Source organism: Triticum aestivum, chromosome 5A (assembly GCF_018294505.1).
Source record: "Triticum aestivum cultivar Chinese Spring chromosome 5A, IWGSC CS RefSeq v2.1, whole genome shotgun sequence".
NCBI lineage: Eukaryota > Viridiplantae > Streptophyta > Magnoliopsida > Poales > Poaceae > Triticum > Triticum aestivum.
This window is the reverse complement of record NC_057806.1, coordinates 655,050,988-655,078,596: the sequence shown is the minus strand read 5'-3', so window position 1 is coordinate 655,078,596 and position 27,609 is coordinate 655,050,988. Positions and strand designations below refer to the sequence as shown.

At 45.7% G+C, this 27,609-nt stretch overlaps 3 protein-coding genes across 7 annotated transcripts; all 3 read left to right on the top strand.

Annotated features, from left to right (window-relative positions):
* The first annotated feature begins 3,222 nt into the window (after nt 1-3,222).
* On the top strand, nt 3,223-6,448 carry LOC123105672 (dolichyl-phosphate beta-glucosyltransferase). The gene is made up of 11 exons (XM_044527780.1): nt 3,223-3,432; nt 3,544-3,614; nt 3,703-3,760; nt 3,847-3,953; nt 4,123-4,168; nt 5,023-5,157; nt 5,246-5,335; nt 5,430-5,543; nt 5,637-5,720; nt 5,832-5,896; nt 6,010-6,448. Exons 1-11 carry the CDS (start codon nt 3,349-3,351, stop codon nt 6,194-6,196), a joined length of 1,041 nt encoding a protein of 346 aa, XP_044383715.1. The 5' UTR covers nt 3,223-3,348; the 3' UTR covers nt 6,197-6,448.
* Nucleotides 6,449-6,579: 131 nt separating this feature from the next.
* LOC123105671 (pentatricopeptide repeat-containing protein At4g21065) lies at nt 6,580-16,578 on the top strand. Of its 4 annotated transcripts, none has more exons than XR_006450973.1 (5): nt 6,580-8,713; nt 9,034-9,213; nt 9,321-9,600; nt 10,182-10,341; nt 10,470-16,578. XR_006450973.1 is itself a non-coding variant. In XM_044527779.1 (1 exon), exon 1 carries the CDS (start codon nt 6,761-6,763, stop codon nt 8,582-8,584), a length of 1,824 nt encoding a protein of 607 aa, XP_044383714.1. In that variant the 5' UTR covers nt 6,580-6,760; the 3' UTR covers nt 8,585-8,975. The 4 variants fall into 4 exon arrangements, 1 of the variants encoding a protein (XP_044383714.1); XR_006450971.1 differs by having other exon boundaries at nt 10,068-10,341; nt 10,470-16,577; XR_006450972.1 differs by lacking the exons at nt 10,182-10,341; nt 10,470-16,578 and having other exon boundaries at nt 9,321-9,965.
* Nucleotides 16,579-16,588: 10 nt separating this feature from the next.
* On the top strand, nt 16,589-27,291 carry LOC123105673 (uncharacterized). 2 transcript variants are annotated; one of them, XR_006450974.1, is made up of 5 exons: nt 16,589-18,991; nt 21,336-21,577; nt 23,273-23,455; nt 23,538-23,845; nt 25,580-27,285. XR_006450974.1 is itself a non-coding variant. In XM_044527781.1 (4 exons), exon 4 carries the CDS (start codon nt 25,889-25,891, stop codon nt 26,768-26,770), a length of 882 nt encoding a protein of 293 aa, XP_044383716.1. In that variant the 5' UTR covers nt 20,724-21,577; nt 23,273-23,455; nt 23,538-23,845; nt 25,580-25,888; the 3' UTR covers nt 26,771-27,291. The 2 variants fall into 2 exon arrangements, 1 of the variants encoding a protein (XP_044383716.1); XM_044527781.1 differs by lacking the exon at nt 16,589-18,991 and having other exon boundaries at nt 20,724-21,577; nt 25,580-27,291.
* The last annotated feature ends 318 nt before the right edge of the window (nt 27,292-27,609 follow it).

Here is a 27,609-nt window from a genome sequence, read left to right as displayed (position 1 = left end):
CCCGGTGACCAGCCATTTTCTAGTGAGCGGGGAGCGGAGTCCACTCCTCTTGAGAATAACCCGCCTAACATGGAAGATATGGACAACCCTAGTTGATACATGAGTTATTCGAGCATACAAAACATAATGTTTATTTGAAGGTTTAGAGTTTGGCACATACAAATTTACTTGGAACGGCAGGTAGATACCGTATATAGGTAGGTATGGTGGACTCATATGGAACAACTTTGGGGTTTATGGGATTGGATGCACAAGTAGTATTCCCGCTTAGTACAGGTGAAGGCTAGAAAAAGATTGGGAAGCGACCAGCTAGAGAGCGACAACAGTCATGAACATGCATTAAAATTAATCAACACCGAATGCAAGCATGAGTAGGATATAATGCACCATGAACATAAATATTGTAGAGGCTATGCTGATTTTGTTTTAACTACATGCGTGAACATGTGCCAAATCAAGCCACTTGAATCGTTCAAAAGAGGATACCAACCTATCATACCACATCACAACCATTTTAATAGCATGTTGGCACGCAAGGTAAACCATTATAAGCTCCTAGCTAATTAAGCATGGCATAAGCAACTATAATCTCTAATTGTCATTGCAAACATGTTTATCCATAATAAACTGAATCAGGAACGATGAACTAATCATATTTACAAAAACAAGAGAGGTCGAGTTCATACCAGCTTCTTCCATCTCAATAAGTTCATCATATAATCATCATTATTGCCTTTCACTTGTATGACCGAATAGTGTTGATAATAATAACAGTGCACGTGCATTGGACTAAGCTGGAATCTGCAAGCATTCAATAAACAGGAGAAGACAATGCAATATGGACTCTTGGTTAAATCAACAATAATGCATATAGGAGTCACTTCAACAATTTAATCATGGTATTCTCCTATCGACCCCCAAAGAAAAGAAAAGAAATAAACTATTTACACGGGAAAGCTCCCAACAAGTAAAAGAAGAACAGGAAATCTTTTTGAGTTTTCTTTTTAATTACTACTACAAGCATGGAAATTAAAACTAGCTAAAAGCTACAACTATTTTTTTTGTTTTTCTTAAGGTTTATCAAACACACAAGAAGAAAGCATAAAAAGGAAATAAACTAGCATGGATATTACAATGAAAAAGTATGAGCACGGACAACTAGCAATGACCCTGTGAACATGAATGTAATGTCAGTGGGAAATACATACTCCCCCAAGCTTAGGCTTTTGGCCTAAGTTGGTCTAATGCCACGGATGGCCTGGCGGATATCAAAAGTTGTAGTTGGGGTCGTACTGAGATGCATCAGTCATTGCATCGTGGGCTGCAGCTTGGAGGCGAGCTATCTCAGCCCTCCTGTTATACTCTTCCACCTCTCTGGTTATAAAATATCTCCCTTTTGCCTGAAAGTCAAAGAAAGTAGAAGCAGGGAGAGCCACGTGATAGGTGCGTCGTCTGTCAAAGATTAGTCGGTACTAGAGGAACTGATCGTTCCTCTCAACAAAATGATGGCGAACCATAGCCTCATAATCCAAATAAGCAGGAGGCAACTCAATATCATCCTCACGTATGGTTATACCAAGAAAATTAGCTATACGGGTTGCATAAATTCCACCAAAGAAATCTCCATTAAATCTATTATGATGCAATCTACGTGCAACAATGGCTCCCAAATTATAAGATTTATCTCCTAACACAGCACTCCTAAGAATACTGAGGTTAGGGACACACATATGACATGCTTCATCTTTACCATTTATGCACATACCTATGAAGAGAGCAAAATAATGTATAGCAGGAAAATGAATGCTCCCTATGGTAGCTTGTGCTATATCTCTAGATTTCCCCATAGTTATACTAGCAAGAAAATCTCTAAATTCAGATTTGCGAGGTTCACTAGCACTACCCCATTGTGGAAGTTTGCAAGCAGTGGTAAAGGCCTCTAATTCCATAGTATAAGAATTTTCATAAAGATCAAACAGGATAGTTTGAGAATTACGTGAAGATAAAAATTCAAACCTCCCCACAAAGGAACTAGTGAGATAGTGGTACTGACGGCATTTTTCTGCCTCAAAGCTCACAAAATCAGCATTACGCAAATATGCGCTAAATTCTTCCTTAATTCCCGCTCGATCCATGAAGTCCTCTGAAGGCCATTCACAAGGCCGCATTGGAGCGTCCCTTGGTGGCTCATTATCAGCATCACGCATTGCAAGCCTGGATCCTTGTTTTCTTAAAGAACCACCTTGGTACATTTTCCTAAACATATTTCTTCCTCTGAAAAATTTCTGAAATTTTTAGTAACTTCAAATAAAAAAAAATCAAACTCAACAAAATTGGTAGCAACTACTCCTACAAGTTCCTAGAGCCTATATCATACATCAAAACTACTTTTGACCATATAAATTTGACATGCAAGCTCAAGAACAGGGTCATCTAAGCAGCAAAAATATGCAATGAATAAAGCACTAGAACAAAAACTAATTGGACCATTGGAGGAGTCACATACCAAGGAACAATCCCCCAAAGCAGTTTTGTGAGAGGTGCTTTGAGCAAGGAGATCGAAAAACGCAGCAAAATGAGCTAGAACTCGGGTTTGAGCTGGTTGGTGATTTTTTTGGGAGGAAGAAGAAGTGTGTGGGTGCATGCACTCGGAGAATTCCGAGAGAATGACTGCATGTTTACTGATGTGCCACGGACTGCCGTCCAAACGCGGTCGCGATCGCGCTTGTTAGAGAACTCCGCCACAGACGTGTTTTCTCCCACAGAGTTGAAGCTCAAGCCCTTAGGGGTTACCCCATGCAAGCCGAAGGGCATTGGAGATCGTCTAAATATGGAGTGTATGCCGGTGTAGTACCTTGCCCGCCAGCGACCACTTCGTCGGTTCCCCCTCCTTGACGTCGTCAATCACTAATGGCGTGGCTTCTTCCTCAGTTAGATCTAACTTGCCCATCGCCTCCTCCAGCCTCGCCCTTGCCACGCACGGCGAGAGCGTTCCTTCATCTTCTTTGCCGACGCCGGATGAACTCATCTTAGCGCCGCCCGAGTGTGCCTCGCTGATCGAGATCAGGCGCGCGCCGCCGCTTCCCCTTGAAACCCTAGTCGCCTATCGGGAGGCTCCTAAGTTTTCGGAGAACTTTTTTGCTAACTCTCCAACCATTTTGAAAATCATTTGAATCGAAAATGCCCAATGTGTCACCACTTCCCACGATACTATACGTCTATACGGGTAGCACACAAACCTGCCGGCTCCCGCAGATCTGCCCGACCCGGCTCCGGGAACCTGGAGTGCACGCGAGGGGAGCAGTAGGTGGGGTTTGGGTCTACCCACGACGCCCACCGGCCGTCGCGATGGCCGGCGCCGCCTGGCCGCTCTCCGCCGCCGCGGGCCTCCTCCCCGCCTCCCTTTCGCTGACCCTCCTCCTCGGCTCCCTCGTACTGCCCTCCCTCCCCTCCCACCCCGCCCCCCCCCCCCCCCCCCCTTCGGCTCCCCTCCCCACCCCCTCCTCCCGCCGCTGACGCCCTCTCTTCTCCTCATGTGCGCAGGTCGTCGTGCTCGTGCTGGGCGTCGCCGCGGTATTCCTCGAGCACATCCGCAAGATCGGATGCATGCACTCGTAAGCCTCCTCTGTACTCCCCTCTTCTCTCTCTTGGGATCTGGCCCTCTCCGTCGTTGACTGGTCCGCCGTTCGGATTCGGCCGCAGGATTGAGAGGACCGCCGTCTCGGACGCCTTCTTCGAGGACCCTGGCTCGCTCAAGAAGGTGCTGATTGCTCGTACGAATTGTTTGTGCTGTGGCACGGTGTGCACGCTAGGTGTTTGCTCATTTGCTTGTGCTGCCTGTCGTAGGTTCCCTGCCCGTCGATTTTTGACCCTGCCGAGAAGTACATTTCGTTGATCGTTCCTGCTTACAACGAGGAGTGTCGGCTCCCGGAGGCTCTTACAGAGACGCTCAAGTAAGGCCCTGATACCAGCATTCGTTGCTCTGTCAAGTTTCTTATCTTTGAACAGTACTGTGCAGTTTATACAACCAGTTGCCTGTATGTAACTGCAGCTTCATCTGATAGGCGATTGCTTGATACGCTATGTTAATCACTGTATTTCTTTTCTTTCTTTCTCCATTAGCTACCTGAAACAACGCTCATCTGCCGACAAGTCATTTACTTATGAGGTATGTGAGAATTGAACATGTTCATCATCTTTATTTGATATGATAAATTTGGATGGTGCAAGCTACTTCTGCAAGCGGAACTAACTTGGATTTATTTAGAAGATTATGCATTTTAGTATAACGTTCTTCATTTGTACTTAGTTTGTTTTGTTTTGTTTTGGTCTAAACACGAATGTCATTTCCGCTCCTAAATTCTGGATACCTATAGCCCCCTCCCCTCTCCAGATATGAAAATTGCCTGCAATGGAGTTTGACCCGATCTTTAGTATAGTGAGTAGAATATGACTGTATTGCAGAACTTGAATTGCTATAGTTTTTTTCTGATGAACTATTCATTTGGTTGTAAAACCAAACTAAAGACCTGGATCTAGGATTACAGAGTTAGATTTACATCCGCTGTTAGTGTTTAGAAAGGCCCTGACAAAGCTGCATAAATTTTCCCAGAGCTACATCGTATTAGCTTCTGAATATTCATCACTTGTCCTTTATGTATTGTCCCATGTGATATTCATAATTATGCTCTATGCACCTCTGATCTTGGTAGCTATGCCGTTGTGAGATCCACAACTAATTCACATTAAAAATGTAAGTTATGAATAACGCCTCACTGAATCCAGTAGATGGGTTGATGAGACCTAAATAGAATCTGAGCTGCCTTTGCAATGGTGCAGAATTCAGTCAAGCATACCTATCTACTACACGTGCTATTCGAAATCTTGTTATCATTGTCATTTGCATCGTTTTGTATTGACCGAGGCTGATATTTAGCATTTTGTGGCACGTCTTATATAATCCTGTATCTGTTTAGCACAATTTGAAGGTTTAATATATGTTATTTTCTTGGTCTTATTCAGGTATTGATTGTCGATGATGGAAGTACTGACCGTACCTCAAAAGTTGCCTTTGAGTATGTAAAGAAGCACAACATTGACAATGTTCGAGTTCTTCTACTTGGAAGGAACCATGGGAAAGGTGAAGCCGTCAGAAAAGTGAGTGTTGAACTACCCACCCACACACTAGTTTCAACAAATCAACTCTAATTGATGCTTTCCAATTATTTGTGGAAGCATTGTCTAGGGGATGCTCCATTCCAGGGGTCAACTCCTACTCATGCTTGATGCTGATGGTGCAACTAAGGTCACTGATTTGGCAAAGCTTGAAGCTGAGGTCCGTCAGACGCTCAATCCAATACCATGTTGTTGGGCTTGTTTTGATTGTGATGAGCATAATATCTTGATTTTTGATTTTTTTTTGCTGTTAGGTTCTTGCATTGGCGGGGAAAGCACTCTCTGCTAGTTCATCCCAGAGGCTATCTGATGTTGAAATTGCTGTTTTTGGTTCCCGTGCTCATCTGGAGAAGCAGGCTCTTGCCACGGTACATCTCCTGAAATCCATCATTTTTTATTCTGTTTCCTAGTCTCTTAGGTTCCTCCCTTATGCTGTATATGCTTTTCCTGGTTTACTGCAGAGGAAATGGTACCGGAACTTCCTTATGAAAGGTTTCCACTTGGTAGTACTGTTGACCGCTGGTCCTGGAATCAGAGATACACAGGTATGCTTTGGCCAACATAAGATGCGCTGATGATTCCTATTTGCGTTTTTTCTTCTTCTCGGGAGGCATGCTATTTATTCGCTTCATTTGCTTGATTATTACAAATCCCAGTGTGGCTTCAAGATGTTCACTCGATCTGCTGCAAGGAAACTCTTTACAAACATCAGACTTAAGAGGTATTTTTTTTTTCTGAAAGGGAAAATCCCACGATACTATCTAGTATATAATACAATAATCTTGCAAGGAATAAATCTGGATGTTCATTCTGCCCTACTTACTGCATGGCCAGGTGGTGTTTTGATGTTGAGATTGTGTACCTATGCAAGCACCTGAGGATCCCGATGGCAGAAGTATCTGTCAGCTGGACGGAGATACCTGGGTCCAAAGTGCGCATGACAAGCATCCTGCACATGGTGTTTGAGCTCCTGCTGATCAGAGTAGGCTATGGGCTGGGCATATGGAAAATTTACTCATAGACCCTGTCCTGGGTAACTCATTAGAGCTTAGGTCTCGATCGCTTCAGCGTATACACCAAACTTAGTTCGTCACTTTGAAACACAGCTACCAAATTAGTTCAAGGAGCATTGTAAAACTTTTTGAGATTTTCGACTGGAGAGAAGAATCCAGTTCGAAGTGTATGTTGGTGTTTGATCATAGCAAGATCTTGACATATGCTCACAGCTCACATGTATTTTTGCTCCTTCTGATAAATTCTCTGATATTTTTGCTGTCTTTTGTTTTTATCACAAATGGCACATGTTTCTCTTAACTGAAGAAAAGCAGCTTGTCTCTTCAGACAGTCTGACAAAATTGTTAACTTATTAATCAAAACGACCAGAGAAGATTATGGTGGTTTCTGTGCAAAATATCGCAATTCGCCTGGCTAAATTTCGAAAGTTGCCAGTTCTGCTTGCATTGTGCACGGCTTCGCTTCAGAACGCACATGTTTGCGCCGTAGAGGAACCAGTTTGAGCTCGAGCGCAAGCAGCGAAGGTCAAAACCCGCAGGACCCACGGCTCGCCTGCAATGCGTTCGAGCAAATGCCGCCCCGGCCCCCGCTCCGCTCGCCTCCGAGCCGCGGTCCTTACACCACCGCGCCGCCGTCGCCGCCGCGCGCGGCCGAGCAGCACTGCCTCCGCCTCCTGAAGCGCGCCACGACGCCGGCGTCGCTCCTCCAGCCCCTGGCATTCCTCCTCAAGTGCGGCCTCCACTCCAACCCGCTCGTCCTCACCAGGCTCTTCGCGGCCGCGGCCTCCGCCGCGCCCGCGCTCCTCGAGCCCCTCGTCGCGGCGCTCCTCCGCCCTGGCCTCCCGCTCGACGCCTTCCTCCTCAACACCCTCATCCGCGCCCACGTCGCGTCCCCGCTCCCCTCCGCGCGCCGCAGCGCCGCGGCCTTCTTTCCGCTCATGCTCCGCCGCGGCGTCGCCCCCAACAAGTTCACCTTCCCGTTCCTCCTCAAGTCCTGCGCGGCGACGCCGGGGTCCCCGGACGCCGGCCTCCAGGCCCACGCCGCCGCCCTCAAGTTCGGGTTCGCCGCCGACCACTACGTCTCCAACACGCTCATACACATGTACTCCTGCTTCGGGGCCGGGTTCCTCGGGGACGCTCGGAACGTGTTCGACAGAACGCCCAAGGACAGCGCCGTCACCTGGAGCGCCATGATGGGGGGGTACGTGCGTGGCGGGCTGTCGAGTGATGCCGTCGTGCTGTTCCGGGAGATGCAGGCCAGTGGTGTGCGACCCAATGAGGTGACGGTGATTGGGGTCCTTTCGGCCGCCGCTGATTTGGGCGCGCTCGAGCTCACGCGCTGGGTTGAGCGGTTTGTGGAGATGGAGGGAATTGGGAGGTCTGTGACGCTTTGCAATGCGCTGATCGACACGCTCGCCAAGTGCGGGGATGTCGATGGGGCAGTGGCTGTGTTCGAGGGGATGGAGGAGCGGACTGTTGTGTCATGGACGTCGGTGATTGATGCGCTTGCGATGGAGGGTCGTGGGAAAGAGGCTGTGGCGGTGTTCGAAGAAATGAAGGCTGTTGGAGTGCCACCTGATGATGTCGCATTCATTGGGGTGCTCACTGCATGTAGCCATGCTGGAATGGTTGATGAAGGCCGTGGCTACTTTCACTCAATGAAGACAGAGCATGGTATTGAGCCTAAGATTGAGCATTATGGTTGTATGGTTGACATGTTTGGTCGTGCTGGCATGGTCGAGAAGGGGTTGGAGTTTGTCCGTGCGATGCCCATGAAACCAAACCTAATAATTTGGCGGACTCTGGTTGCTGCTTGTCGTGCTCATGGTCGGCTCGAGCTTGGCGAAAGTATCAGCAGGGACCTTCTCAACGAGTACCCAGCTGATGAGGCCAACTACGTCATGCTCTCCAACGTGTTCGCGTTGACGCAGAGATGGAAGGAGAAGTCAGAGATTAGGAGAGAGATGAGTAAGAGAGGAATTACGAAGGTGCCAGGCTGCAGCATTGTTGAGCTTGATGGTGAGGTCCATGAGTTCATAGCAGGAGATGAGTCGCATCCGCAGTACAAGGAGATATACAGGATGGTTGAGGAGATGTCAAGAGAGCTAAGGCGCATTGGGCATATTGCAGCTACATCAGAGGTCCTCCTTGACCTCGATGAGGAGGACGAGGGTGCGCTTCAGTGGCACAGCGAGAAGCTGGCGATTGCATTTGTGCTCCTGAGGACTCCTCCTGGAACACAGGTCCGGGTGGTAAAAAACCTACGTGTATGCTCCGATTGTCATGCGGCGATTAAGTGCATATCGCAGGTTTATAACCGGGAGATCATAGTGCGTGATAGGAGCCGTTTCCATCGCTTCAAGGATGGTTCCTGCTCGTGCAAGGATTTCTGGTGATTGCAATTGTGTTTCACCAGGTTATCCTGTTTCTGATGGTGCAGTGAAGGGTGGATTGAACTTCAACGGCACGTGCAGGCGATCGTGAACTCATGATGTATTTTCGAGGAACTTCTGCAAGTCCTCGAGGTTTGCCAATTTATATGTAATACAAAGCTTTCAGTGGCCAAAAACTGATGTTTACTGAAGATTACTGGAAGTAGCACTGAAACATATAAACATTCAGACACTTTATCTTGTGTACTGAATGTCTCACCAGTACACATTTAAGGGCTAAGATTTCTTACAAGAACCTAGACTATTTTGCAAACATATCTAATGCGTCCCGAGTTTGCATCTTGTTCGAATCATGTAACCAATCTAAACTTTTGAAGATACCATTCTCTATGCATAGACAAACTTCATGACATGTATATATGATAACAGTATGATGCCTTTTGTTCATGCAGGGGCAGATAAATGTGTCTCCAAATCTTGTGCTCTCTCAGTGGCCTCTCTGAGTTTCTTTGGCACTGTTCTAAGCCTTGTGTACTGAATGTCTCATCAGCACACATTCAAGGACTAAGATTTCCTACAAAAACCTAGACCATCGTGAGAACATTTCTAATGTGTACCCCAGCTTGCATCATGTACGAATCATCTAATTAATCCAAACTTTTGAAGATACCGTTCTATGCATAGACAAACTTCATGACATGTATATATGATAATAGTATGATGCCTTTTGTTCATGCAGGGGCAGATAAATGCATGTCTTCTGCTCTCTCAGTGGCCTCCCTGAGTTTCTTTGGCACTATTCTAAGCCTTTCCTCAACTATCTCATTCCCCATTGCTTCTTCATTCATGCAGTGAGTTTGTAACTTACTATGCATCTATGAACTGTCTGCCACCAATGCTTTGAAGCTTTCCCTGTTCTTGTACGCCCTTGCCTTCTCATTATTGCAGGGAGCTGTTAAGTCAATCTCAGCCTCCTTGCGCAAGTGATCGCATCATCATTCACTACAGGGACTACATGGGTAATATTTCTCTGTACTTCCCTTTGTAGAGTCTCTCATTTTATAGGATTCTGCTTTCAATAGCCAAGAAATTTGTTTCCACTGCATGGATCAAACACATTTAAGCCTGTATTTTCTTGTTCGCCTCTTCTGTGTCTAGCTCTGCCAGAACCTCCCACACAGCCAATCTTATGAACCTCCCTGTATCTGCTGTTAGATCAAACCTTTTCGATATAGCATGATGTGTATCTTATTTGCCTGCATGGGTGGAGTCAGAAGTAAACATATGTTAATCTACAGGTCTAGTGTACTGTGGACCCGTGGTCAGTAGTTACTCTGTTTTTATGTTGACACTTGAGTTTCTCTATAAATTTTTTTAACTCTGATATTCATGGGATTACAGAATCTTATACATATTGGCACTTAATGATTCTGCATGAAATATAAAAAAAATCCAATCAAGGTCTTCTCTTTTTTCCCTTCCATAGAGTTGGCTTAAATATACCTGAAGCAGTATTACAAGTCCAGCTTACATTTGGCACGATGGCAATTGGCAAATGCCGGAATTCAACTGCACGTTTTCACTTTCCATGCCCATGCAGTATGAAGCGGAAAGTATCTTGAGCATGGCGCTTGGGCGGTGTGGCTCGTTTTTTTTTAAGAATGGTTTCTGCCTTTCTGGTCATGGAAATTTACGATTCACAGAGTTGCTGCCAATCAAGAAGGGTGCTGCCATGCTTCAATGCACAAAATGCTATGTTGGTAAAAACTGGAAGAAAGACTTTGTCTCATTTATCAGATTTATTTGAGAATTATTTAGAGAATTCTATTCCATTTTCTTTCTATTTAGAAAACCTATGGAGTCTCATTGCTTTCTTTCTTTTTTTCAGACATGCTAGCATGGACCACTCATGTTTGGCTTAAACATGGGAAGGAAATTACAACCAGCTGACGGGCCGAAGCATCCATGTCTCCAGCTAGGCTCTCCACAATATGCACAAGAAGCAGAGGACCTTGTCAACTTCAAAGTCATATTGCGCAGTCTATTTGCCGGTTCTGATGGCGGTGAGGGTGACGCAGCCTTGTTCCTAACTTTCTGGATGGTGTCAGCAAAGTGCGCTAGCATGATAGGATTTGATGTCTCGCAGTTTTGTGATGTCAATGGCTATGCTAATCTTAGCCAAGGCTTAGCCTTTGCACAAGCTTAATCAGTTCCTGGAGCTCTTGATCAGCTGCCGTTTCAGCCAAGAAAACATCCACTTTGACAAGAAGCTCCTCTGGTGATGTCAACACATGCGGTGAATCCCCAAACTGACCTGACGATTGGTGGTAACCACACGTCGCCTCCATTGAGGATCAATGAGGCTTCTAGTCTGAGCAATCCTATGAACTCCCTGATGTTCTTCGACGCCTTTTCAAGTGCTTTCACTGTGCTCTCCAGCTTGTCCTCAGCGCTAGAGAAGAGCGCCACCGAAGCGGTGCGGATGCATCATGCCATGCTGGACCACACATTTCTCGTGAAATACAGTGGTAATACCAGCACCATGCTGGTCATCATTGTTCCAGTGAGTGGCTTTGTCTGTTGCATGATGTTTGAACCTGAGAAGCACCTCGTCACCATGGGCGGCAGCCTCCTTGAGCTTCTCCAGCCACTGGACCAGCGTGGTACTTTTTATGGTCTGCTTCGCTCACACCTCGACCGCGCTGCGAATCCTCATGAGGAGCAGCTTCTCATCAGCGGCCATCTGCCAGTTGAAGTTCTACATGAACTTGGACACTGCCCTGTCCTGTCACCACGGCGGCCACTGCTGCGGCAATGGTGGCAACCACTTGTGCCATGGCTAGCTCTCAAACAAGGTATGTGACTAACTAGAGTCTCTCAAATCTATAAATACATATAATTAAGGACTGTTCTGAGTGTCCCCCATCGCAAAATGTAAAATTAAGTAGTCAGTGAGTGTATGAGACTGTGGAAACAACAAGTTATGGACATAGTTGGTGTCAGCCACCCTAAGGTCGACTGACACTAAGAAAAAAAACATGGAATTTGTTCGACGGACACAGCAACACCAAGCTGTCAAAGTATTGCACATCCCAAGACAGCCTGTCCCCAGTACGCACGAAACTGCAGAGATCATCTGCTTCATTATCAGAGCAAGCCGCTGTCTCGTTTCCACCTTTACCTTCGACGTGTGCCAGTGATAGGTGTAGACAACTTTGTTGTTGCCACTATCTACAGCCTCCCACTGGATGGTCACCCACTGTGACGGCCATACGAAGCCTTCCAAGTAGCACCTCTCTGAGCATTCCCACAAGCTTCCTTTGTTCCATTATTAGCATGTCTTCTAATTTAAAGAGAAAATACTTTTTACAATGGATCTAGACTTCCTGTCTTATTATTGAGGTGAGCCGCCTTGACATGATAACAACAAGTTAGCATCTTGAACACATGTATACCAATTTGCCGAAGCATTCCACGGCCCTGGCTAAGCCCTCCATACTATGCACGAAACTGCTGAATTGATCTCTCTCTTGATCTTGATCACATTTCACCATTGGCTCGTTATCTTTGGCTCTCAGTGTTTTGCGAGCGCTGATGGTGCCAAGAACGACACAGCCTTTTATCTTGGCCTCCCTTAGGATGTCAGCCCAGTATGCGAGCCACTTCATGTCCCCAAGGTCGTGGCTATCTGCCAGCTCGACGGTCTTGCAGATATTGGCAAACCCTTCCTCAAGCTTGTCAAGGAGCATTTCACACTGTTCCTTCTGGATAGCTGCCGTTTCATTGATCGAAAGATTGATCAATTTGTTCACTACCGCATCCTCCACGCACGGAGCTGAAATTTTTGTGTCTTCCTCATCTAATTTGAGGCCAAATAATCTGCACCCTGAATTTCTTGTGATCCTCATCTTTTTTCTTGGTCTATGCTCTGTTGTTGGAGCCTCCATACTCTCGGTAGATGTTAGATCTACCTTTGCCCAGTCCTCAAGCTGAAACAATCTTATGAACTCTCTGATTTCTATGGAGAGCTGCTCTAACATGTCCAGTGTACTGTTCAGCTTTTCCATGTCTTTGTCACTCGAAAACAGCACCTGGGTTGCGTCGCGGATGCCCTGCACCATGCCCAACATAGATTTACTTGTGAAAGACAGAGCACCTGTAGCTCTAGCAGAAGCAGCACTAGAAGAAGAGGATGAGCCTTGCTGCTGGTTGGTGTCAACGCCCCTTGTGGCTTCAGCGTCTTCCGCCTTGCGTATGAAGCTGGCAAGCACTTCGTCGCCTTGTGAGGCTGCTTCCTTTAGCTTTTCGCGCCATCGAAGGAGCCACAAATTCTTGATGGTGCGCTTCTCTGACGCCTCAACCGCGCTGTGGATCTTGATTAGCAGCATCTCCAGCCGCTGCAGCTTCTCTCCGGCAGCTGCCTGCTTACCAAACATCTGTATCAGCCCCGACAACACTCTGCTGGTGAGCTCCCCGGTTACAGCAGAGGCCATAGGGTAAACTGTCTGTTCTGCCATGGCCATGGAAATGGAGGAAAGGAGAGAAAGTGTTAGCAACAAGAATGCTAACTTGTGCTCATAGGTTGTATCACCTTTATAAGGACCTGTACTGTACAAGAAACCAAAAAAAAAGTAACAGAATTTTTGGCTGTGGATAGTTTGTCTGGTTAGAGGCCTACATGGCGGAAAAAAAAGTCCTGCAAGATATTTTTTTTGAATGATCCGGCAAATGCTGGCTTTGACGTATTAGCACATAGCAAAAGGATAAAAGATCAGAGTAAAGGAAATAAACTTTGAATAAAAGGACAGAGCCCAGAGAAAGTCTGGTTCAGGGCAACTCCCAGATGATCGGCATCAGGCCCACCCGCCAGCCGCCAGAGCTCAGCCAATCACCTAATGGCCAGGATAACCTGAGTCGACGAGAGCTACTTGTCATTGAAAATCCTCCGATTATTTCAAGCCAGAGCTCCCATGAAACGAGAATGAAAAGCGACTTGTTTCCTTTGATGCACATACTGCCAGAATTACTAATAGCTTGAGACGGGACAAAGATAGTAGTTAGGCCATCCCCTCCGCATCAGCCTGTCGGCGCACCACAGCCAGTCCTCAAACAGCAAGGTCTCTAAGATTAGCTTGCACTTAATTTGTATCATCCATGTACCGTTGTTACAGGTCAAATGGATTACACTTCACAGAACAAAGTTTGCTAATGAAAATACGAATTCTGAGGTATAAACTACGAATTCTGAGGTATAAACTCGAGTATCATAGCATGCCAAGAGCTTGAGAAGTTTTATTAATCTGTAATGAAAACACAAACTCGTTTTGGTCGTAAAAGGTGATCGAACCAGCCAGAGACACTGAATTCACAGAAGCACAACATTAACAGTTCTATGCGCAACAATAAATGTCGGCACCAATCTGAGTTCAGACACCATGTTAATGCGATCTTTAGATCCAAGACCTTAACCTTCTCCAAGGCTGTGCGGCGCACAGATATAGTAGGCAGACCTTTTGATCCAGCTGAAGACTCACGAGAAGTTATCGGCAGATGGCAGGGTGTTCGTTCTTAGAATGCTGTTTACCTATAGGACCCCACAATCTGCCGGTAGCTTCTTGTGCGTCGATAGCTGCATTGCTCCTTGGTAACCAATCATTGCAGAACGAAAGAACCACTTGATATGGCTCAGGAAATGGCATGCATGTAATTTATTCAAGAAAAAAAGGGCATTTCTCAGCTAAAAAAAGAGGTGTTTTTGGAGTTGTAGCTTGCAACCACTCCTTGGTAGTTATTTGTGTGGTGATCTTACAGGAGAAGGTAAGATGATAAATTGTAAATGAAAAGGACATGTAAAATGACTACGGAGAAAACATACCAAGGTATTTATTCAAGGAAAAAAAATCAAGAGATAAGTTAGAAATGAAAGGCAACTTAGTTGCTGTCACCATTGTTTTAATCGCTCTGAGGCCAGAGAATTTTTTTTTAGAAACAAACAAATGATGTGTGGTTGATATCTGTATTAGAATTGAAAGGAATCTTTACAGCTTGCACATTCTCAACAATAGAAAGGATAGTTAGGTAAGCCCTATTGATGACTCAGTAGAAGCGGGAATATATAGTCAAACATGCAACGTGATTTGCAAATGCATGAAAATTGGGCTTATAAACGTGCAAAAGTTCTAAAATAGTTAGGGAATGCGTATTGTGTATCCATATAAAAATTTCAAGACCAAAATCAATCAACCTTTTAATAGGGAACATATATTTTTTTCAATACCTATACTGTAACAGCTTTAATCAGAAAATATTACAAAGTTACAATCCAGAAAAAAGGAAAAATCTCAGAAGTGTTTCCCTTTCGATGCTTCCTACCATCTTGGTTCCCAAACGCCTCAACTGCGCTGTGGATCTTTGATTAGCAGCATCTCCAACCGCTGCAGCTTCTCTCCGACAACTTCCTGCTTACTGAACATATGTATCAGCCCCTAGAACACTCTGCTGGTGAACTCCCTGGTTACAGCAGAGGCCATAAATAAACTTAAACTGTATGTTCTGCGATGGCTACAAACTCATGTCATAGATTTTATCAATCTTACAAGGACCTACTGTACAAGAAACATAAAAAAAAAGTAACAGAAGTTTTGGCTAGATAGTTTAGACTTCAGAGAGAAAGGCTTGCAAGATTAGCTGCGCTTATTTTATACCATCTTCATACCTTTCTTGTTACAGGTCCAATGATATGCACTTAGTATGCAGGAGTTACAGAACGAAGTTCATTAACCAAAATATGGTTCTGAGTTATAAACTCTAGTATCATAGCATGCTAAGTGCTCGAGAAGGTCTATTAATCTGTAATAAAAACACAAACTCATTTTGCTTATCAAAGATGATAAACCACAAATAAAGGTCAGCACAATCTGAGTTCAGACATCATGTTAATATGATATTTAGATCCAAGATCCTCACTTTCACCAAGGCTTTCCAGCACAAACAAATTAGAGAAACCCTTTGATCCAGCTGAAGACTTACGAGAAGTCATCGGCAGATGGCAGGGTGTTCTTGGAATGATATTTTTATCTCCAGACCCCCGCAATCTGCCGGTAACTTCTCGTGCGTCGACAGCTGCATTGCTCTTGATAACCAATCACCTCAGAACTAAAGAACCAGGCTCAAGAAATGGCATGGAATTTATTCAAGAGAACATATATGGGCGCCTGTCAGCTCAAAGGAAGAGGTGCTGTGTTGGAGGTGTAGCTTGCGATCACTCCTCGGTGGCTATTTGTGTGGTGATCTTATGGAAAGGGTGAGATAATGAAATAGTAAACGAAAAGGACAGCTAAAAATGAATATGGAGAAAAGAGACCATGAGACTCTGTGAACTACAAACAAAGAGATAAGTTAGAAAGAAAAGACAACTTAGTTGCTGTCACCATTGTTTTAATCGCGCTGAATGCTGGAGACAAAAGTTGGAAACAAACAAATTACGTATGGTTGGTATCTGCATTAAAACTGAAAGGCATCTTTACAGTTTACACATTCTCAAGAATAAAAAGGACCATAGGTAGGTCTTTTTGATGATTCAGCACAAGATTTGGATATTTGGAGATCTTGGCAACTGTTGTTTCAGGGAGGGAATATATGGTTAAACATGCCACAGTTGATGCAAATCCGTGAAAGTTGGGTTACAAACATTTAAAAGTTCTAAAAGTAGCTACAAAATGCATATTTGTATCCACATACCATTTCAAAACAAAAATCAATCAAATTTAACAGGGAGCATAAATTGCTTCAGTATCAAATTTGTAAACTGTAACAGCTGTAATCAGAAAGCAAGACAAAGTTACACAACCCAGAATGGAAAGAACTCACAGCATTGGCACTGCCACCCAAAACTATGTGGGGTCAACTCAAGCTAACCCTTCAAACTTTGTTGAAGTATCAAAAGGATGGAGGTATTTTTAGCAAAATCTACATCTTGTACATGGAATTGCTGCTGTCTCACAGGCCCTGCCCTTTTACGCTCACTATAACCTTCATGGAGTCAAGTATACAGTCATGTGTTCTCTTCCTGCTCGAATGTTGATGTGCTTCCTTTTGTGATGCGTGAGCATTCTTCTCCCCATTCAAAACCTCAAGCTTAATGGATCTCGTGAACTGATTATCTGCCGATAGCTTCTCCAACATCTCTGGTTTCTTCTCTTTTGCAAGCTCAACCGATCTCAAGAACACCTGATTATCTGCTGATGGCTTCTCCAACATCTCCAGTTTCTTCCTTTTTGCAGGAGCATGCTTCTCTACTGTCGAAACCTGAAGCTCAACCAATACTGAGAACACCTGATTATCTGCCGATAGCTTCTCCAACATTTCCACTGTGCTGTTTAATTTCTGCACATCCTTGTTGGTTGAGAGCAGCATATTGGCAGCACTGTGGAAGTACTTTATAATACTTGACACAGCAATCTTTGTGTAAGCTAGAGGACCAAGTGTACCTATATTATGGTTGATGCTCTTGCTGGCTTTGGTCAAGGCTCGCCACCGGAAGTCGAAAAGTACCTCATCACCCTCTATGCCAGCTTCCTTCAGTTTCTCCTGCCACTTGAGTAGATTGGTCCCGGTGATTTCGTGCTTCTTAGATGCTTCAACTGCACTGTTGATCTTTATGCACAGCATGTCCAGCTTGCGCAGCTTGTCATCGATAGCTGTCTGCTTGTTGATCATTCCAATTACCTTGGAGATGGCCCTTCTTGTGATCTCGTTGATCACTACAGAGCCAACTTGTCCTGCCATTGCTTAATGAGCTTGTATGTATAGCTAGATCAGACTAAAGGATGAGAAGGGATTATACTGGATAGTGGATATATAGCAGTGGTCAGCTGTTTAATAATCCCCTAGAGTTTTAATTTATGATAAGCCAATTGTAGTGATACAAGGAAACAGAAATGAATGGAGAAAAAGAGGTGACCTGTGGCATAGTTTCTGCCATCCACTTACCACCCTAGAGATATTCACTGAGACTGAAAATTGATTGGGAGTAAGAGGCCTTGCTTGCATAGTTTGTGTCGGCCAAGGTGGAATGGATGAAATGGGGTTGGGGAATTCGCGCAGACAGCTTAGTTACACTAGATTATGCAGGAAATGTCAAGAACCAACCAAAGTATTCTCTTCTATTCCCTACATAGAGTCAGGGCAAAAATATTCCAGAGTCAGCATTACAAGTCAAGTATTACATTTGGCACCAACACCTTGGCAAGTGCCGGAATTCCAGTCCACATGTTCAGTTTCTAATGCATATGCAGTATGAAACAGGAAGTATCTTTAGCATGGTCCTTTACCGGTGTGACTCAGTTTCTTTAAGGTTGGTTTCTGGTCATGGAATCTGTGATTCACAGGTTGGTTTCAACCAAGAAGGGTGCTGCTGCCATGCTTCAGCGGGCAAAAAGGCCACGTTAGGAACATGAGGTTGAAGAAGAAAGTGGTCGTCCCATTTCTCCACATTTATTTCAGAAATATTTAGAGAACTCTCTTCAGAAAATATATGCTTAGAGAACCAAGGGCGCCTCATTGCTTTTCTTTCTCTCTTCTGGAACAGGCTAATATGGAAGACTCGTGTTTGGCTTAACATGGGATGGAATTGGTGAGGCTAACAGAATGAAGTCAACCGGCTCATGGGCTGAAGCATTCCATGTCCCCAGCTGCTAGGCTCTATGGTATGCACAAAGCCGTGAAATCCATCAGTGGCTGCGGCTTGAGCGACGGTGAGGGTCCGTCGGCCTTCCGCCACCCATTGCACAGTTCAACGATATTAATGGCCATATGCAGATCCTAGCCAAGGCCCTTTAAGCGGGGGTTTGTCAGTTCCTGGAGCTCCTGACCACCTGCTGTTTCAGCCAAGGACATATGCACCTTGAAGCTTATCTGTCGATGTCAGCATGTATAGGGCTAATCCTCAAATTGACCATGATGTGTTAACAACCATACAACATCTTTGCTTGAGGTTCGACATGACCTCTTGTTGGAGCAGTATTGTCCGTCACCTTCTCAAGCGTTTCCATTGTGCTGTTGAGCTTCTTCATGCTCTCATCGCTGGAAAAGGATGACACCATAGTGGTGCGGCGTACTATGGCGCCATGCTGGGTGTCGCTGTTCCAGTGAGCGGCTTCTCTGACATCCGAGGCTTGAAGCTGAGAAGCACCTCGTCACCATGGGAGGCAGCCTTCCTTGAGCTTCTGCAGTCATTGGACCAGCCTGGTGCTCTTGATCGTGTGCTTCTCCAACACCTCAATCTGCGAATCCTGATGGGAACAGCTGCCATCTTCAGGTTGAGCTTCTCCAGGAATTTGGACATCGCTCAACTACAGCGGTGATGGTACTACCAACCACTTCCTGGGCCATGGCTAGCACTCAAACAGGGTAAGTCGCTGACCAGAGCCTCTCATGTCCCGATATACATAAAATTAATGTTTCTTTTGAAGTGGCCATCTTAACTGAAATAAAATTAGATCAGCGACACAAACAAGGTATGCACATAGTTGGTTTTATTCACCCTAAGCCAGGTCGTCTAGCACTAAGAAAAGAAGAACATGGATTAGACGGACACAACAATACCTAGCTGCTCAAATATTGCACACCCCAAGACTGACATGTCCATAGTAGTACGTGCAAATTGCCATGAAAAAAATTATTACATGTAAAACTCTAGATATCTGCTTCACTGTCAGTCTGTCACCACGAGCCACCACCTTGGTGTTACCTGTCGTTCCTGTTACAGAAGATTTGGGGTACAAGGAAAGAAACATTGCCTAATAAGGACTCCTAGACCAATGCTAATACTCCTTAACAATTCCTTCCACTGGATGGCTGCCCATTGCGAGAGAATAGTGATGCAAAGCCTTTGAAAGTTTGAAGTCCCTTTCCTTCGTCATCTTGCAGGCCCTGCCCAATGTGCCCATACAAAGTAGCACTTCTCCAAGCATTCCGTCGACCTCCCTCTGCTCCATTACTTGATTCCCCTGTTCAGCAATTGGCGAGGTAAAGGTCGAAGGGCTGGCCATATAAGAACCTCCACCACATGTACAAAATGTGAGTGGAGGGCTCCAGCAGTAACAAGTCCACGATTGCCCATTGCTCATGCTCCTGTTACTAATGCTTGCTTTGGATTTCCCTCTGTGTTCCTTGCCACCTGAGTAAATTGCCAAAAACCACCACAATTGCGTCCCTCAGTGCGGAAAACCACCGTTTTCATAAAAAGTTTGCTAAAAACACTGATTTTGAGTAATCGTATTGCTGAAAGCACTAATTGGTCAATTGATTATGTTTTGACAGAAAATCTGACAGTGGGGCCCTGTCATCGGTCCCACGTGGCACCAAATTTTTACATTGTTTGGCAACACCGTTAAACTAGACGTAGGGCTCACATGTCAGCGTATTTGCTCTTCTCTCTCCTAGAGGCATTCCCGCAAACACCCTGTGTGCGCTGCTTGCTGTTGCTGGACGAGCTGATGCTTGCCGTTGCTGGCGCCATTGCTGCTTGCTGGATGAGCTGCTGCTTCCTGTTGCTAGCGCCGCTGCTGATTGCCGGTCTAGCACCGCCGCTGCTTGCTGCTCGCGCGCTGAGCCTGGCCCTACAGCCACGCGCGATCGCTGGCCACCCGCACCTGGACTAGCTGTTGCTAGCGTCGCTGCTACTTGCTGTTGCTGGCTCTGCGCCGCTGTTGCTGGTAGCACGGCACTAGCCTAGACTAGCCGCCACGCGGGCTCACCGGTGCCGGGTTGCCGTCCCCACCTCGTGCTCGAGCTCGGCCACGAGTCCGTTCAGAGCGCGCCGGGCACCGCCGCTCAATGCCTGCGTGTCCAACGACCGCATGCCGCTGCCCCGAGGTCCCTCAAGCTCCAAACGATGCCGCAAGCATCCCTGCCGAAGGAATCGCCCCGGCTGCCCCGTGCCGGGCGAATCAGACTGTCTTCTCCGACTATGGCCGCCACAGCCATCGCTCGATCCGTGGCCTCCAGAGCGCCTGCAACCTCACCATATTCTCCAACTGCCCCTTGGCGAGGCCCTCTTCCTTTCCCCTCTCCTCTAGACCTCTACTGCTTGCCCTCGACCCCTAGCCATCAGCCCCCGAGCTCCGACCGCCGCTGTCCGCCATGGACCTCGAGCTCGTCAATGGCGCGGCTACGGACCTCCCATGACGCTGCGCGCGGGCAGGCGCAGCTGGACGTCGGCGCGTGGGTGATGTGGGCTGTCGTCGGAGTACAGGTCGTCGCCGCTGCCCTGGATTGAGCACACCTCCAACGCACCCTCTGGTCGAACAAGTCAATGCGAGCCACTTAACGACCGTCCGTGGTCACCGTCTCCCACTTGCCACGTGGCCCTGACGGGTGGGGCCTGGACGTCAGGTTCGCTGTCAAAACGTGATCAATCAACAGTTTAGTGCTTTCGGCAACACGATTACTTAAAATCGGTGTTTTCGGCAACTTTTATGAAAATGGTGTTTTTTCGCACCGAGTGACGCAATTGTGGTGGTTTTTGGCAATTTACTCTTGCCACCTAGTTCCTCGCCTTTTGAAGATGAAAAACACCTCCATGCCTTTATCTTGTCACACCTTTGGAGCTGCAAGCTTAGTTTGACTCTTACATAGATCGATCAACATTGTTTGTACCGTCTAGTGCTTGCATGAAAAATAAAACGGTACCAGCTTTTCATAGGCTGTCTGACCTGACAAACTGTAAACCAAACCTTGTTTTGCACTACAGGCCTCCTTGAGCTTCTCCCGACACTGGACCAGCCTGTTGCTCTCGTTCGTCTGCTTCTCCGATGATTCGATTACGCTGCAGATCCTGACAGGAGCAGCTCCAGCTGCTGAAGTTTCTTGTCAGTGGCCATATGCGGATCGAGGTTCTCCAGGAACTTCCACACTGCCCTGTCCGAGATCACAGCGGTCACTGATGCGGTGATGGTACCAACCACTTCTTGTGCCATGGCTAGCTCAAACAAGGTACGTTACTGACCAGAGCCTGTCAAGTCTCAGAATGCATAAAATTAAATAATTGTTTTGAGTGGCCATCTTAAGTGAGATAAATTAGGGAGTCAGCGAGACAAACTAGGCGTGCACATAGTTTATGTCACCCTAAGCCATGTCGGCCAGCACGAAGAAAAGAAAACATGGATTTGACGGACACAACAATACCAAGCTGCTTAAACATTGCACATCCCTAGACTGGTATGTCCATACTCCATAGTACATGCGGAACTGTAGAGACTGGCATGACACATTCTCAAGAATAAAAAGGATTGCTAGGTAAGTCCTATTGATGATGGAGATCTCAGCAACTGTTATTTGAGGGTGATAATAATATTGTCAAACATGCAACAGAATTTCCAGATGTGGGAAAATTGGGTATATAAGCGTGCAAAATTCTAAAATAGACAGGGAGTGCATATTTGGGTATCCATATAAAATTTTGACCCAAATCTATCGAACTTTAACAGGGACAGAAATTGCTTCAGTACCGAATGTATATGCTGTAACAACTTTATTCTGAAAACATGAAATAGTTACACAGTCCAGAACAAAACAATCTCACAGGTGTTGCCCTTTTTACACTCCCTATCATATTCAGGAGTCAAGTATAGAGTCAAGTGCCCTCTTCATGTTCCAATGTTGATGTGCTTCCTTTTACAACAATGGATGGTTACATATAGCAAATGGTTTCTTCCATTTTGCAGGCGTGTGGTCCTCCACCATGAAAACTTCAAGCTCAACCAATCTCGAGAACGCCTGATTATCTACCGATAGCTTCTTCGGCATCTCTAGTTTCTTCTCTTTCGCAGGCACCTGCTAGAGCTTGACCAATATCTGCCAATAGTTTCTCCAACATCTCCACTGTACTGTTCAACTTCTGCACATCGTCATTGCTTGAGAGTAGCATCTTGGCAGCATTGTGGAAGTAATCTGCAATACTTGACACAACAATCTTTGTGTAAGTCAGAGCACTGAGTGTGTGTATCTTATAGTTGATGCTCTTGCTCGCTTTGTTCAAGGCTCTCCATCGGAAGTCAAAAAGTACCTCGTCACCCATTGTGCCAGCGTCCCTTAGCTTCTCCTGCCACTTGAGTAGATAGTTGCCAGTGATACTATGCTTCTCAGATGCCTCAACCATGCTGTCGATCTTTATGCACAGCATCTCCAGCTTGCGCAGCTTCTCGTTGACAGCCGACTGCTTGTTGACCATTCCTGTTACCTTGGAAACGGCCCTCCTCATGATCTCGCTAACCATTGCAGACACAAGTAGTCCTGCCATTGCTTACTGAACTTGTATGGATAGCTAGAGCGTAGAGCAGACTAAACTCTAAAGGATGAGAAGGGGTTATACTGGATAGTGGATTTATAGCAGTAGCCACTAGCCAGCTGTTTAAATCATCACCTGGAGGTTTAATTTAATTAAGATGGCCCAATTGTAGCAGATACAAGAAAACCGAAGTGGATGGACAAAAAGAGGTGATATGTGGCATAGTTTGTGTCATCCACTTACCCCCCCCCCCCCCCCCCCTAGAGATATTCACTGATACTGAAAATTGATAGTAAGTAAGGCCTTTGCTCTGCTAGTTTTTATTTTTACCGGCTAAGGGGTATGGATGAAATGAGGCTGGAAACTTCGCACAGACAGCTTAGTTAAACTAAATTCTGCAGGAAATGTCAAGAACCAATCAAGCCATCAAGGTCTTCTCTTTTCCTCCCAACATAGAGTCAGGGCAAATATTCCTAAGGCAGTATTACAAGTCAAGTAGTATTACATTTGGCACCAGTGTCGGCCGTCAAGTGCCGGAATCTCAATCCACACGTTCTGTTTCCATGCACATGCAGTATGAAACAGTAAGTATCTTGAGCTTGATGCTTGGCCAATGGCTCGGTTGCTTTAAGGAGGGCTTATCTGGTCGAATTTTTTGATTCGCAGGTTGCTGCCAACCAAGAGGGTGCTGCCATGCTTCAACAGGCAAATGCCGTATTACTATATTAGGTTGCCATGGGGAGGGAGCCTTCTTGAGCTTCTCCTAGCACTGGACCAGCATGTTGCTCTTGATCCTGTGTTCTCTGACACCTCAATCTAAGGATCCTGATGGGAGCAGCTACAGCCGATGCAGTTTCTCACCAGCGGCCATCTGCTGGTTGAGGTTCTTCAGGAAATTTGGACACTGGCCTGTCAGGTGGTGATTGTACCAACCATTTCTTGAGCCACGGGCCCACAGCTAGCTCTCAAACAAGGTATGTGACTGACCAGAGCTGCATGCATAAAATTAATGATTGTTTTGAGTGGGTACCTTCAGTGAGAGAAATTCCAGAGTCAGCGAGACAAACTAGGTATGCACATTGTCGGTGTCGGTGACCCTAAGCCAGATCAACCAAAACTGTAAAAACAAAAGCACGTGATTAGACAGACACAAGAATATGAAGCCGCATGACATTGAACATCCCAAGACTGGCATGTCCATAGTACATGCGGAACTGTAGGCTGCTTCACCGTCATAACAATCCACTGCCTTGTTGTCACCTTTGCCATTCCTTCCACACGATGGCCGCCCATTGTGGTAGCCAATAGTCATGTGACGTCTTTCAGGCAGGGACGGAGCCAGCAAATAACGATAGGGGGGCAGGGGGGAACAAGAGTCTAGAGGCATCGTTGATCGTCTAACACATAATTGCATAGCATAGTAAATATAACTGATATGCAAATTATGATCACTGCTATGCAATATGAATAAAATTACATATTTATTAATTTGAATTTGACTGTACACCCTTTGTGTGTAGTACTTTATATTAAAGAGAGAAGGAAGGGTAAAGATCAGCCCTCATACAACCTCGCCATTAGAGGTTTCAACAACTTTTTCGGAAGTAAATATGGCTACTAGTTCCAATTGGATTGTTCTCGATTAATCTGTTCATCTTGATGTCTCCGTAAGCATATAATTAGACAATCAAGTATTTGCTGATTGATTTCTTATAATTGCAGTTTCTAGTTCAACAGTTTTGAAGCCACACATTCAATCAATCAAACAAATTAAAGATTAAGAGAGAAGAAGTGAGGAATCAAGACTAACGGTAACCGTATATGCACCTCTTGATGAAATCCTTTGCGATTACTCTAGGCCGGCCGGCTGGCCGGCGGCATGTGTACGTCGCAACTCGCCGTCCGCAAGTGCCGAGTAAGAGCTCAACGCGGGCGGGCGGGCGGAAGTTATCGATCTGCCCTTTTTTGGAGAGAAGAGGTTATCGATCTGTTTGGCGGCTGTGACTAAATTTAGGGAAACGCGGTTGTGACTTTGTAGTACCTTGCGTGGCTACATAACGATCAGCGAGGGACAAATATGACTGGACAAGGCCCAGATAGCTGGCTAATTTTTCTATTTATGCAATTGGGCTCATCTTTAAAGCCTTTAACAACAGCCGACGGCCTATAGGGGGGGGGGGGGGCGACGCTACACATTCATACGGTTTCAGCACGCACGTGGGTAATCGCTACACAGAAAACCTGATCGTTAGGGGGGTCTCTCGCCCCCCTCCCCCCACCCCTTGGAATCTTGACGGCCCTGCCCAATGTGCCCATACAAAGTAGCAAATCTCCAAGCATTCCATCAATCTCCCTCCGCTCCATTACTTGATTCCCGTGTTCAGCTTCAGCATTTGGTGGGGTAAAAGGAGGAAGATGTGCTCCTTTATCTTTGTGTTGTGGCCTTTGGAGCTGCGAGCTTAGTTTCTATCGCTATAGGAACCTTCATTGTTTGTACCGGCTTATGCCTGCATGAAAACAAACCGGTAGCAGCTGTTCATAGGCTGTCTGACCTGACAAACTGTACACAGCCAAACCTTGTTTTACACTGCAGGTCATCCTTATCAGGGTGATGCATACGATGAGCATGAGCATTCTTGTTGCTAATGCTCTGTCTTATTTTCCTCCACTCCTGTTACATTTAATCACCTAAAATCTTTCCCTGGCAGCAAGTCGCACAATGACATGTTTGACATCCAACAGTGAGAAGATCTAGCAGTTCCAGCGATCACTAACTCCTTGGAGACATGGCAGGAGAGGCAGTTAACGCTGTGGTTTTGGCTGTGACTAGCGAGCTCACCAGCAGAGTGTTCTCCGGCCTGATACAGAGGTACGGTAAGGATGCAGCCACCAGGGAGAAGCTGCAGCGGCTAGAGATGCTGCTAATCAAGATCAACAGCGCCGTTGAGGCGTCTCAGAAGCGCACCATCAAGAACTAGTGGCTGCTCCAGTGGCGCGACAAGCCAGCCTTGCAAGGCATGGAGGTTCTTGCCAGTTTCACACAGCGGGTCAAGGATGCTGAAGAGACTAGCGACACCAATAACCCTAACCAGCAGCAAGGCGAAGCAGCTTCTTCTTCTGCTTCTGCTCCCGCTACAGATGTAGGTCCCCTGTCTTTCAGGAAGCATTCTCTGTCCGGTATGTTGCAGGGGATTCGCAACACTAGAGCAATTCTGTTCTCGAGTGGCAGCGGCGACACGGTAAGGCTGAACAAGACATTGGGAAGTTTAGAAATGCTGTCACCAGACATCAGTGAGTTCATAAGTTTGCTTCACCTTGAGGCCTTGCCAAAGGCAACTCAAACACATTACGGTGGATCATTGTCGACATGGAAGACGAGGAAGAGGAGAAGCTCGACCAGACATAGAAATCCCTCAGTGGAGCCTAGCTTATTTAGTTTATCGACAAAGTCGGACAAGACAGAAGAAATGTCACCTGAAGAAAAATACCCCCAGAAGTGCGACAACAAGCATATCTTCGACAACAAATACTCCCAGAAGCGCAACAACAAGCATATCTTCGAGTTGGCGTGTAAGAAGTTAGCACTTTACCAGAAGGAGCAAGAGTTTGTGCTCCTGCGTCACAGGCTTGAGGCAGCATTCGGCGAGATCTCCAAGGCCGTCGAGCTGGCTGACAGCCGCGACTTCGAAGACCTGGAGTGGCTATCGTATTGGGCTGGCATCCTCATGGAGGCGAAGGAACAAGTCCGGGAAGCCCTTGGCGCCACCGTCGATGCAAAAGATAAGCAGGAGCGATGCGAGCAAGAAGATGAACTCAGCAGTTTCGTCCATAGACTAGAGGGGTTAGTTTGGGATGCAGAATACTTCAAGAAATTGGTAGACCTCTGCCCTGCATTCTAGCCTCTTGTTATTATTGTTGAATATATATGGTGTATTGCCAGCCTTTTCCTCGCAAAGGAAGATTCCACGTGAAACAATTGGTGCATTAAATTTGTTGTACTCATTTGTTTGTCTTCCTATCCAGTTCACGCATTTTGTTGGCCTTTTAGATCGTTTCTTTAGCTTCCCTCTGGTCTATTTTATAAACCTTATCTTAAGAGCCTTATTCTAAGGCCGGGCGATAGCCTCGTTTCTAAAAAAAATCTACTCCCTCCGTCCCAGAATATAAGAACGTTTTTGACACTACACTAGTACCAAAAACACTCTTATATTATGGGACGGAGGTAGTAAGTATTTGTCCTCATTTAACAGCAGACTGCAGATTAGCATTTGTGATGTTGTGAATACCACTTTCCTTGTGGGAAATACCTGAAGAAACAGTCAAATAGTAGAAGAAACATTTGTTTGTGTAGAAGTTTGGAAATAAAAAAATATACTGCAGAGAACCATCGCCACTGCTTGCGACGACAGAGTTCGGTTCCATTAGCGTCCAGATAACATGTTAGGCTAGTCATAGTGGGAGTAACTTAGATAGTAACATAGCACACTCTAAGAAAATTTTGTTTATGTGATATGTAGTCAATGAGGAGAGAGGTGTTTAGAGTAACATAATATGTTACTGTAACAAAGCGTTTTCCGAGAAAAGACGAGTCTACAAGCTAATAAATGAAGTCATCTATGACACTACTATTATGTTACTTTGCACTATGAATGTAGTAATTTAGACTAGTGTCATATGCATGACACTAGTATAAATTACTCCCCATTATAACCAGCTTTAACAAGAACTTCATATTAGA